We start from the raw sequence: 12945 nt of genomic DNA on the forward strand, positions 1-12945 counted from the left end.
TGTAGTTTTTTTCATTTTTATTAAAAAATGTGATAAAACAATAAATAGTATTATTAAACTTTTTGATACAAAGGTATATATTTATTAGTAAATAATTTATTTATTGCCCTTATATTGCTCTTTTTTTGATACGAAATCAATCAAAATGGATAAAAATCACAAAATAACAATGAAGGCTAGAATAACTTAGAATTATTGTACATTAAACCTAAAAGTGATTCAGGACTTGATTTATGGTAACTATGGTATCTAAAATAAAAATGATTTAAAGGTAAATGATGCTTTGTGTGATATTATTGTGATATTATTTATACTTTTTTTTGCATTGATTGTAAAACTTTCGGCGACCTTGTAATAAACAATAACTGATGCTCATATACGCGATAAAGTAAACGTCGTTAACTGATGACAAATGTAATGAATGATTCGATTTAATTTTAATAGCAGCTTGTCAAATAGCTTCACATTTCCAACTAGCTCATTCGAAAGTGCTGCACTTTTTATCTTTGTGGTAATAACGAAATTACCAATATAGCGATTTTTAGTACTAAAATAGTGTCCGCCTTGCTGCAGAATTTTTTTTAAACCTTTGTACGTTATTTTTTTTTTAGTTAAATCGAATTTTTTTCATAAAACTTGCAGTACCATCATTCTATAAAAATTGGATTATAAAATTGGTCCATGATTTTCATTCATTTAAAATTCACAACATTCTTTATAAATATAAAATATAATAAAATAGTTAAACTATAAATACGCTCTAACTATAAATACTCTCATTATGCTACAAACATTACGGTCACTCAAATTGTGAACAATCATAAACGCATGTATAATATTATATATCTACGATTATGTTCATTACTACTTAGGTTTTCTACAACTGAGGAATGAGAAATTGGAATGATTTTCAGACATAATTTTTGATCTGGAAATAATTTAGAATTTCTAAACGAAATGATTAGTTAATAAAAATATAAAATTACTCAAAGAGATCCTTCACATTCAAATTTAAAACAACCTCGAGGTCTCTACAGATTAGGATTCGGAATCTCTGTAGGACCATCTTTTTTAATGACTTTCAATGTTTCCTTGTTCGGCTTGGCAGTGTCAGATGGTATCTCTTCTTTTATAGGTATTTCTTGTGTGGCAGATTTTACACCTGCCCGTATTTTTGGAGTATCTTTTTGAACCAGATTTTCTTTTCTGTCTGGTACCTGGGCACTTTCAGTTTTATGTGTTTGAGACGACTTTATTTCAGGCTTCGGAGTTGGCTTTACATCTGGAGTTTGTTTTATTTCGGGCTTGGAAGATTCCGTTACTGGTTTGGTCGTTGGTTTTGTTACCGGTTTAGGAGTTGGAGGAATCGTTTTAGTCTCTGGTTTAGGCGTAGGTTTAGCCTCTGGTTTAGGCGTTGTTTTAGTTTCTGGTTTAGGCGTTGGTTTAGTCTCTGGTTTAAGAGTCGTTTTAGTTTCTGGTTTAGGTGTTGGTTTAGTCTCTGGCTTAGAAGGTATTTTACTTTCTGGTTTAGGCGTTGGTTTAATTTCTGGTTTAGGCGTTGGTTTAGCTTCTGGTTTATTAGTTGTTTTAGTTTCTGGTTTGGATGGTTGTGAATTTGGTTTAGGGGTTGGTTTTGTTTCAGGTTTGGATGTTGTTTTGGGTTCGATGTTAGCGGCGGGTTTTGGCGGTTCTACAGTTGGTTGAGATTTTTGTGGAGCCTCCGCCGTTGGTTTTTTCTCGTGCTGTTTTTGGGTCGGTTTATGCTGTTCAATAGGCTTCGGGGCTTCAGTCTTAATTTCTCTTTTTTCTACTTTAGCTTCTTTCTGTACTGGTTTCGTTTGTTCAATTTTAGATGCGGTTTTTGGTATTTCTTTAGTTTCTACTGTTTTAGAAAAAGCTCTCAATAGTTGCGGAGGAGCAGGAACTGCCCCTATAAAATCCTGCTTATTAGGAGAGCCAGTGTATATTTTTCCATTGTAGACGATGCCATCACTTATATGCCCTAAAGTACTATCAGTATTGTCGTACAAGGCTACAATGTTTCCATTCCAGTCTAATTGTAATAATCCAGAAAAAGCTGGAGTTAATCCAGAGATGCTTTTGAAATGCCCAATCTGTGAATTGTCAAATGATTTTAAAGAGAAAGCAAAGGTCATTACAATTATTTTATATGAAATTGAAAAATTTATTGCCTTGGAAGGTAGATGACTGTACGGCTCATCTGATGGTGAGTGGTCACAGTTGTTCATGAACGTCAGTAATGACAGAGATTTAATGAAGATGACGCCTGCTGCTTATAATAGCTATTTCTATTTTTAACATCATACTTACGTAATAAGTAATTTCGTCGAATAAAAAGTGTGGGTAGACTTTGTTTAGATATTCAAATGGTAACTCGATGAGTCTGTACAAGCGAGCGATAAGCTTCCTAACGTGCGGTGTTTCTGACATGGACTTCGTGAGCAGCGGATTATCATCATTGAACATTGTATACAATCCCACCAGTATGCCAGATCCATCAGGTAGCGCGCGTAAATTGTCTGGAGTACCTAATGGAAATATTTTAAGTCAATAAACACATTGAAATGAAACAATAGGTTTGTATCCTTGAGTTAAAACCATAGTGCGCACACCTAAATAAACAATTATGAATACATCAGTTACATATTGAGTTTTGCACAGTTGAGAGTTAAGCTTTTCACAGCATTTGTATTAATTACAAAAATGCATTTCATTAAATTATGTGCTATTACAATTATAACGAGCGCGCTGTGTTTAGCTCAAGCCATATACGAGAGTGACGTCAACTTTAGAATAGAACCTGGATCAAGAACGTGCTTCTTTGAGAAAGGGGAAAGCGGACATATTCTGGAAGTGTTTTACCAAGTGATCGACGGTCAGCACGGAGACTTGGACATCTCCTTCGACGTCATCGATCCTAACGGTGTCAAGTTGATTTCGGACTATAAGAAACCCGAGAACTCGATCATCATCGAGTTGGATTACGACGGCGACTATGCATTCTGTATGGACAACACGTACAGCGTCCTGAACTCCAAACTAGTGTTCGTTTATGTTTCGATAGAGGCCCCAGAAAATAAAAAAGATAAAGCGGCTCCAATTACTTTTGTCGACGATGCAGGCAATGAGCGGATAGTGGAGGAAGTTCTGCAGTGGATGGGAACTGATGAAAATGGCAAAACGTATTATTTGGATATCGAATTCATAGCGGAGTCGTTGTTGCATACACTGAAACTCGTGTTGAGGGCACGTCATTTGCTCGATCGATACGGTGCGGCCAAATCACGAGACAGCTACCTCGCCGTCGCAGACACGTTCATAGTAGATGTGTGGTCCGCTTTCCAGATCACCTTTATGTGTATCGTTGGCATGCTGCAGGTCTACATGATCAAACAGTTATTCAATAAGCCTTACACTGGATTAGATAAAATGTATTGAAACACGATTTAGTATCGAACGGTTTTTTAATAAATTACCTGGCAGTCCAGAGACAAATATTTCTGCGTTTCCTTTATGCGGCCCATCAATGTAGTACTTCAGCAATCGGTAGCGGAAGGTCTCGGCTACCACAATGAACTGATTATCAAGGGATGCAACAACCCCATTTGGAAACCACAAGTTCTCCAAGACAACTTTACTTTGATTTTTCGCAGTATTGTATTGCAGTAACCTATGAAATGAAGAAAATCCTTACCAAATTCACGACCTAACCACATTTTAAGAAAACAATATATAACTACTAAATTTGTTTTTTAATAATTTTTATTTAATAACTTTACCTTCCGGATGGGTCAGCTAGTGTACTGAAAACACCATCTTTTAAATAAAAATCAGCGCTAGAATCTGTCCAATATAAATTCCCATTCTTATCCAGAATGATGCTGTTGAATATCTTAGGTACTTTTCCTTGAATTTCTACTCGAGGGGACACAAGTAATTGTTTCTTGTCAGTGATTAGATCTACTTTCCAAATACCATGATATGCATCAGCTACATATAAAGTTTTCGTTTTCTCGTCGATAACAAAACCTAATGGTCTTCCGCAGATATGTTCATAAGCAAGTCCACCTGAAAATTTATTATATTTTGAAAAATATCCTTAGAAGGAATTGGGAATAGACATAAAATGATGATCTGTTAAAAGCAAATAGTATTTATATAAGGTTTTGTAGCCTAAGCATAAAAAAGAGAAACATTATAATGTATCTCAATATTTCATTATTAATTATCAGTCGACATTGTTCAACAGAAAGAGCTTTGCACTTATAATTTGCAGATTTGCTCATCAATACTTTATAGCTTTGTTGACAACATAAAAGTATTAGTGCAAATTGTTTTTTATTACACTTACTGCAAGGTTGTCCAATTTTGGTTACAAAAGTAACATGACCTCCAGCTGTGAGTTTCACAATTTCTCCTGTGGCTAAACTAGTATACAATTCCCCATTAAAAGTTTGGAATGCTTCTGGTCCCAGCAATTTCCCTTTATATAGTTGTTCAGCATTATTTAGAAGCCCATTCGATTCCAATATACCTGTTCTAGGCTTTGTGGGTTCTAATCTAAAAATTGGATTAATGCTTAGATTAAGATTTTTTTCTTCAGGAATTTTAACTTCTAAGCCCATGGCTGTTCAAATATGTTATTTGTCAAATCAAATCTTAATAGTGACAAGCCACAAATATGTTTAGTTAATGATGTGCAATAACTATTTTTTACATAATTAAGATTAGAAATAACCTTTGCACAAACATTTGTTGATCAAAAAATACTTAAGAACTGCAAGGCCAGCAGTAGGCAGCGGCTTGGCTCTGCCCCTGGCATTGCTGAAGTCCATGGGCGACGGTAACCACTCACCATCAGGTGGGCCGTATGCTCGTCTGCCTACAAGGGCAATAAAAAAAAAGGTTAGTTATTGCTTTTTGACTCCTGGGATATGGCTTTTCCACAAATAAAATAATTCAGGCACAGAATATTACTATTGTATTGCCATGAGAGACCAGTTGACATTTTTGGAAGCCCAAGGCTATAAAATATATATATAATAAAAAAATGGCACTTTGAATAAATTTCAATTACATATGTTATCTATATTTGGCTCTTCTGGTTGACAATTGGTATAGCAGTTCTTTTTTGGACTAGTTGAATAATTGAACTCACGGTCTACCTGGTATTGAGCTACATATTTCCTGGGTTGATTTACACCGCAATGTGAGTGCCTTCAGATATGAGACATGCCTTTAAATTGCATCAACTATGGTCTTTGCATGTAATGGTATAATTTTTTTAATTTTTTTTGTGCACGTATGTATGAAGAATGCATAAAGAATATTTATGACAAGTTATTTTATTTAATCTTTCGTTGTGTGGCTTGAGTTACTGATAGTAAAATGTAGCTATCATCCAGAAACTGCATTTAATTTATTTTTAAACATTAATTATAATATTTTCTTTAATTACTTATTTTATTATTGACCTAATATTTATTTCCACACTAGCTGACCCGGCAGACTTCGTAGTGCCTCAATCGATAAATAAAAGACCTAAGCTTTTGTATAAAATAAACTTAAAACAAACAAAAGGAATCCATCCGGAAAATTGTTATTTTGATTTAATTCTGAGCATTTTGATATTTATCTACCTTTTCAACCTTCTCTGGACTTGCACAAATAATTGAAGACCAAAATTAGCCAAATCGGTCCAGCCGTTCTCGAGTTTTAGCGAGACTAACGAACAGCAATTCATTTATACAGTCAAAATCTGTTATAACGACATCGAAGGGACTGCTCATATTCAGTCGTTAAAACCGATAGTCGTAACAACCGGTGATGTTTAATGTGTATCATGCAAGTACAAACAAATCGATTGGGAATTATCAGAAAAATATATTTATTCAACTATGTACATTTTGTTTATTACACATAAGTACAACATGCATATTATTTTTATGTGAGCATAAAATCTGTAATTTTGGTCGTCTGTTTGGAACACTTCTGTTGTGCATAGGTATTTTATAATTCACGTTGGATTTTAATTAACGTATCGTCATCGCTCTTTCCAAATGGTTAAAATTGTCGAGTGTGATACACCATATTCCTTTGCTAAGTCTTTGTTTGAAATTCCGCTCTCTAGCTTGGATATAATACGCGATTTTTCTTCAATATTAATTTGTTTTTTTTTTTCATTGCGACATTTTTAAAGTTTCACTAATAACTCCACAAAGTTTTGGTGCGTCTTGTGTATAGATAAGTAACAAACTAACTGAAGAGATATGAAGAAGCGGGCTTTGACTCTAATGCATGCACGTGTTTTGTTTCTAAGAATTAGAAAAGACCCTTCACTAAACTAAATCCTATTGTATTCTTTCCTGATTTTAATAGCCATTGAAGACAAATGTGGATATCTATTCAAATTGTTTACAATACAGCTTAGCCAGTCATTCTAACAGATCTAATTCTCTGAACTATTACTTAAATGTGGTCATTTTATGAGGTATGTCGTTATAAGCAATGTTGTATAAAGCAATGTTTTTAATAAGGCAGTCATATAGCATTCAGCCGGGACCTTTGTTCTAGGTTATTATAACCGGCATGTTGTTCTAACCAATGTCGCAGCAAACGGTTTTGACTGTATATATATATAGAAGATTAAACAAACAAAACTGTACTGGGATTAAAATAAAAAACTTACAACTTAAAAAAGTAACGAGTTACATAAAATGGAGTGAAAGTTCACTAGCTTGTTTTTTTTACTGAAAATACTTAATGCTACAATTATTTTATACCTTTTTTTGTGATAAGTTCCATATTTTATGTACTTGGGAGCTATGTAATTTTTTACGAAGTTATAGCAATTACCTGTTCACCTATTGAATAATGAAGCAGGCCTTTAATTGTACATTTATTACAAATGCTCACTACAGATAGTTGTGTATTCAAAGTATTTATATATTTTAACAAGTGCGACTGGAACGATAAGCATCTGCTCATATATCAGTCTATGCTTCCAAAAAATATTTTATTTATCAAACAATAGATTTTACTCACTTGATGCTTGAGAATTTAGTATATGGAGGAATGTTCGGGATTAGCACCACAGCTATTGCAAAGACTGCAATGTATAATGCCAACTTTAGCAGCCTTTTTATTAATCCTGTTATTAGCCCCATCATGTACTTCCGAGTTGAGACTAAGGATTGACAATTTACATTATGTAGATTTTTCAAAGTCAAGGCTTCAACAAAGATCAGGTTATGTTTTGTTAGTCAATATAAATGGATTTTTTTCATTTACGAAGTCAAAACATTCGTATTTATAATATAATAATTAAAGAGTATATTGACACAAATAAAATCTCTTAAGGTCTAAACGTGAAATTATATTATATACAATTAGCTGATCAGGTAAACGAAAATAACATCAGAGTAATTCCTTGGTTTAAATTGATAATTAGCAATAAATTACCTTTTCTGTCTCAAAAACACCTCTGGACTTTGATTTGGAATTGTAAATGTGGCCCGAAACTTTTACCTATTACTTTACCACCACTACTTTTTATTTTTCTTGAAGTTTGAACCTCAAATATATTAAGTGTATAATCTATGGTTTGAACCATATTAAAGTGTATAAGGGGACTTTTTGGCGGGAACGCGAGGAGTGAAGCTGTGTGATTTGTTTTATTTTGTCTATTTAGTGTTTCTTCGGGTTTAAATGTGTAATAATGGTGGTTTATTAACTGTTTAATATCTGTGAAAGTACACAAATGTGGGAAAATGAAACAAACCCGCTGGACGTAACATCTCGGGATCCTCTAAAAAGTCCACTGAAAAAATCTTAGTAAATGACTACCATTTTACTGAGATTATATTTCATCCCATTTCATTTCATTTAATTTCATCCCAGTTGATTAATGTCTCAAATTAATCATCTTTATTTCATTTCACTCCATAATGTCATTTTTCATAAAAATATGAATATAAATTAAGACATGACTTAAAGGTCTCAGTTACCAGGTCATAAAATTCCTTTAAAAAAGTGTATAAGGACTTTTTGGCGGGAACGCGAGGAGTGAAGTTGTGTGATTTGTTTTATTTTATCTAATTAGTGTTTCTTCAGGTTTAAATGTGTAATAACAGTGGTATGTTAACTGTTTAATATCTGTGAAAATGCACAAATGTGGAAAAATGAAAAAAAGCCGCTGGACGAAACTTCTCGGGATCCTCCAAAAAATCCACAGAAAAATCTCAATAAATGACCACCATTTTACTGAGATTACATTTCATCCCATAACATATCATCTGACTACATTTAATTTCGTCCCAGTTGATTAATGTTTCAAATTAATCATCTTCATTTTATTTAACTCCAGTTTATCATTTTTCATAAAAATAAGAATGTAAATTAAAATAAGACATGACTTAAAGGTCTTCTTTACCACAAAATCCCTTAAAAATAATAATTATCTATACTTAAAAATAAAATTAGAGTGTCTGTTTGTAGTATTGAAATAACCGCTTTTTACTACATGCATATGAATATATATACACCAAAATAACATTTTTTACAATTTTTGTCTGTCTATCTGTCTGTTTGTTCCGACTAATCTCTGGAACGGCTGGACCGATTTTGATAAGACTTTCACGAGTAGGTAGCTGATGATATATGGAATAACTTAGGCTACTTTTTTAGACTAGCTTTGCTCTGCGGCGTCACCCGCAGTTATTGTACCGCGCGCAACATGGCGGGACTTGCATATCAATAATAAAATTTAATGTTTCCGAAGCGAAGCGAGGGCGGGTCGCTAGTATATTATATATAAGGACTTGTGTTCATAGAGTTAGTGGTATTTATTAACTCCATGCTTACATTGTGTTATATATGTACTTGTTATTCTACTTGCGGTTGAGGTAGGTATGTACGGTACGGTATGTAAAAGATACATTTATTTCTTTCCGATAAAGCCTTTTATCCTGAGGGTTAAAGTACGAAATTGCCGAATTGTACTGAAAAATTAAAATTCGTTTTTTTTTCATTTAATATATTTATTTAATCAAATTATCTACCATTATTATCTTTATATTGCTGCCATCTAATAGGAAGGTCATTTATGTCTTTGCGATAGAACTCTGGTGATCTAAATTCTACAATTGGCGGCGGCTTGCTTGCTTTTCTAACCGTGGCACTTTCAGAGTCTTCGTCTGTTAGATCAATTTGAAGACCACTAAATTTATTTGAGATTATCACGGGTTCTGGGGTTAGACGGGGGCTACCCGGCCCCCTTGACAAATCACACTCATTACTTTGACTTTCCATATTTTTTTAAATGGGTTCGGAGAAATACTAATGATACTTTCCAAGGGTACCATCGCCACTCTTATTGAGGCAATTTAGTCCTCATGGTTTGTGGTTACTATTATTCAGGTTAATTAACCGGCGCCTGTTGCTTGGCGTTGTTGCTCATTTTGCACCACCCGGAGGGCACGTGTAGGGCGGGTCTAGGAAAAGATGGTAATCTACGGACGCGAGCAACATCTACCCCTTAAGAAGAGTATGGAAGGAGGAAACATGTTGTTCCCCAGACCCCAGGTGATTGAGAGAAGGGCAGGAGAATGATGATGATGGTGGTAACTTATTGACTATTTAACATCTGTGAATGTGGATAAATGAGAAAAAATGAAACAATGCCGCTGAACGTAACATCTCGGGCGCTTCCAAAAAGGTAATTGAAAAATCTCAATAAATAACCATCATTTTATTGAGAGCTTATTTCATCCCAACTCTTCTTGATTTATTTCATTTAATCTTAATTGATTAAGTCTCAAATAAATCAAGTTTATCTCATTTCATTCATATTTGTTGCTTCATATTGTTTGTTAAATAATAAATTTTAATAAAATTACTATGAAAGATTTGGATGTGTGGTGTGATACCTTCGTTTTTTTTGTTAGATAAACGGAACTACTACCGTAAAATGGGGCGATTAGGGACAAATTCCAACTTTATGAGCAATTTTAAGGTAGTTGTTGATGTATATAATGCTATATCAGGATCAAAATGATTGAGTCTTGGGGGCATCTTTGTTATCTAATTTAAAATTATGCAACTAGCATTCCAGTTATAGCAAAAAATGCAAAAATAGGTGTAATCCCTATTTACCCGAAAATTGCGGTTAATTGGGACGAAATGAGAAATTTCCTAGGGTTGGCACTACTTTTATTTTTATATACAGTTTTAATTAATTTATTTATTTAGTTGCACCAACAAAGTGATCATCAATAAAAAAAATTGAAAAACTGACAAAAGTACATGGCAGACATCACCTCAATTATAGGTGCAATCGACAGTGCTGATATTTCTATCTGGGTTAAGAGATTAGGTGTGTCGGTGTTCCATGGATTAATCAGATGAATACCCCCACTCTGAACAAATATTAAATATTTTATTATGTATTACTTAGACATTTTTGTCCACCTTGAGATTTTATTGATCTTGTTACATGTCTCTGCAAAATCGACTTACTTATATTAAATTGCTTATCTATTTCAAATAAAGACTTATTCCCAATTTCGCTTCGAATAAACCAGATTTTTACCAACAAATTTAAAAAATATTGTTATAACTATATAGACAACCCTACAAACCTGTACCTATTTATACTTAGGTCGTTTCCATTTCACGTATATTCATCCCAATTGACCCCTTTTTCGTTGTTATTTGTACCTAAGACGTCCCCAATATCCCCAAAAACAACAGATTTTTACATGTATTTTTATTTAATCAAATACATTAAAACCAATAACAACTGAGACTTACCTTTAATATATATGCTGGTTCAAACACTAAATAACGTTTATAAATCATAGTCGTCTTCTATTATTATCAAATAAATAAAAGAGAGCAAAGTTTCTAGCACTAAAATAATGACCACCACAGGAAGTTAATTTGAAACGGGATTTTTTAGAAGTTAGCAGCTATTATCATGCATATTCAGAGTTGTTTTGTGAACTTTCAACATTCTACTATTAAACTACAAAAAATGGAAGATTTTGCAACGAATATAAAACTTATATTGAGCGTCGAAAGATTTTCCCGGTTTTTTCCCGATTCGCCTGTCAATCCCTAATCGCCCCATTTTACCGGTACATTTTATTTTGACACTTACTGCCAGTGTCACTGCTTTTTCAACTTGTCGTTCTTTCGTTCAAGTTCGCCATCTTGAAGGTGTATCTAATTTGTTGCTCGTTAGCGAGAAACAATTTAATTTCTTAAAATGGGCCACGCAAATATTTGGTATTCTCACCCTCGCAGATACGGACAAGGATCTCGGTCATGGTATGTACACATTTATCAATTTGTATCGAAATGAAACTTTCAATGCAATGTTTGGTTATTACACGTGCTGAATGGTTGAATTATAATTTTGCAGCCGATCCTGCTCCAACAGGCATGGCTTAATCCGCAAGTACGGTTTGAACATATGCAGACAGTGCTTCAGAGAGTATGCTCATGACATAGGATTCAAGAAGGTAATAATGCATATTTTATTCCTGTTTATTTAATCCTGTTTTTCTCAATAAGACTGGTTTTTGTCCTCATTTTTTCTGTACTACTGTGACGATTCTATTATGTTTCCTTTTTGGTTGATATATTGGTATCATAGGCCATCGTTTAGTTAAATACCGTGATACCCCTCGAGGTACTTCTACGACTTCCTTATCATCCTTCCATAGTGCTCAGTTAATTCTCTACTTCCTCTACGGTGTTTAGTTCATTATTGTATGTTTACTACTGGTAGGCCATTTTTTTTGAGTACAGCATTGTATAACCTTATCTTTTTATTGCTCTAGATGCCCAGAAGAGCTTAAGGCTCAGTGCGAAGATATCAATCACAAAATAAATGCTACTACACAATAGGTCTTACTTGAATTAAAATTCATTCTTTCAAATAATACTAAAGGAAATAGTGCTACCCACATTACCCAGTGTTGTACTATAAAGCTTAATATCCAGTACTAAAAATAAGTGAGAGAATTAGACTTTGAGAACAGGACAGTGACATTTCAACTCTTTGTTATAAAATATATCTATACTGAGACCTAAGAACTTATATCTCAAGGTGGGTGGCGCATTTACATTATAAATGTCTATGGGCTCCAGTAACCACTTAACACCAGTCAAGCTGTGAGCTCGTCCACCCATCTGAGGAATAAGGGGAAAAAAATTCATATAAATATATATTTTTTTATGTGAATTTGTAAAGATTATTTTGAAAAAGAAAGATTTGTATAGGTACTCTTTCAAATGAGTTGTATAATAGGGCTGGACCTTATCACTTTTCCATTAACTTTTTATTAAGTTTGAGATTTAGAATTACGACATACTTAATCTGTAAAATCACAGATGTACTTTGGGAAATATTAATATATTTTTGTTTGTTTCAGCTGGACTAAATGGAGTAGGAATAATAAATTTTACTTTTAAGTAAACACTTTGTTTTAATTGGTCATTTTTTACAACACTTACAGTGTTTCAATTTCACTGCATTAGAATATGACAGAGCAAAATGAAAAAATATTTTTCAATTGATAAATGGTCATCATAAAGTTGTGAATGATTAGAACATTATGATATGAAGCTTAACTAACATACAAATCACCAATAACTGAGCAAACTAGCTTATAAATCCTTTTTTTATTGCATAGTTGTGTAGACGAGCTCACGGCCTACGTGGTGTTAAGTGGTTACTGGAGCTCATAGATGTCTAAAACATAAATGCCACCACCCACTTTGAGAAATGAGTTCTAAGGTCTCAGTATAGTTAAAACGGCTGCCCCACCCTTGAGACCAAAACACATTGCTTCATGGCAGAAATAGACAGGGTGGTGGTACCTTTGCAGACTCACAAGAGGTCCTATCACCAGTAAGGTC

At 33.7% G+C, this 12945-nt stretch overlaps 3 protein-coding genes across 5 annotated transcripts; 2 read left to right on the forward strand and 1 right to left on the reverse strand.

The window, feature by feature from the left end:
* LOC101740316 (adipocyte plasma membrane-associated protein Hemomucin) lies at positions 1–7642 on the reverse strand. The gene is made up of 7 exons (XM_004924503.4): positions 7483–7642; positions 7066–7207; positions 4373–4581; positions 3801–4089; positions 3498–3691; positions 2332–2549; positions 1–2114 (listed from the first exon to the last, which is right to left on the reverse strand). The coding sequence occupies exons 2-7, from the start codon at positions 7188–7190 to the stop codon at positions 1032–1034; spliced, it is 2118 nt and encodes a 705-aa protein (XP_004924560.2). The 5' UTR covers positions 7191–7207; positions 7483–7642; the 3' UTR covers positions 1–1031.
* LOC101740180 (transmembrane emp24 domain-containing protein 5) lies at positions 2635–3518 on the forward strand. The gene has a single exon (XM_012688947.4). The coding sequence runs from the start codon at positions 2725–2727 to the stop codon at positions 3457–3459; it is 735 nt and encodes a 244-aa protein (XP_012544401.1). The 5' UTR covers positions 2635–2724; the 3' UTR covers positions 3460–3518.
* A 3516-nt stretch (positions 7643–11158) lies between the features above and the next one.
* On the forward strand, positions 11159–12503 carry RpS29 (ribosomal protein S29). Of its 3 annotated transcripts, none has more exons than XM_062675987.1 (3): positions 11159–11349; positions 11444–11543; positions 11865–12503. In XM_062675987.1, exons 1-3 carry the CDS (start codon positions 11288–11290, stop codon positions 11880–11882), a joined length of 180 nt encoding a protein of 59 aa, XP_062531971.1. In that variant the 5' UTR covers positions 11159–11287; the 3' UTR covers positions 11883–12503. The 3 variants fall into 3 exon arrangements, with proteins under 3 accessions (XP_062531971.1, XP_062531970.1, NP_001037279.1); NM_001043814.1 differs by having other exon boundaries at positions 11228–11349; positions 12459–12503; XM_062675986.1 differs by having other exon boundaries at positions 11444–11928.
* The last annotated feature ends 442 nt before the right edge of the window (positions 12504–12945 follow it).

Source organism: Bombyx mori, chromosome 25 (assembly GCF_030269925.1).
Source record: "Bombyx mori chromosome 25, ASM3026992v2".
In the NCBI taxonomy this organism is placed as follows: domain Eukaryota; kingdom Metazoa; phylum Arthropoda; class Insecta; order Lepidoptera; family Bombycidae; genus Bombyx; species Bombyx mori.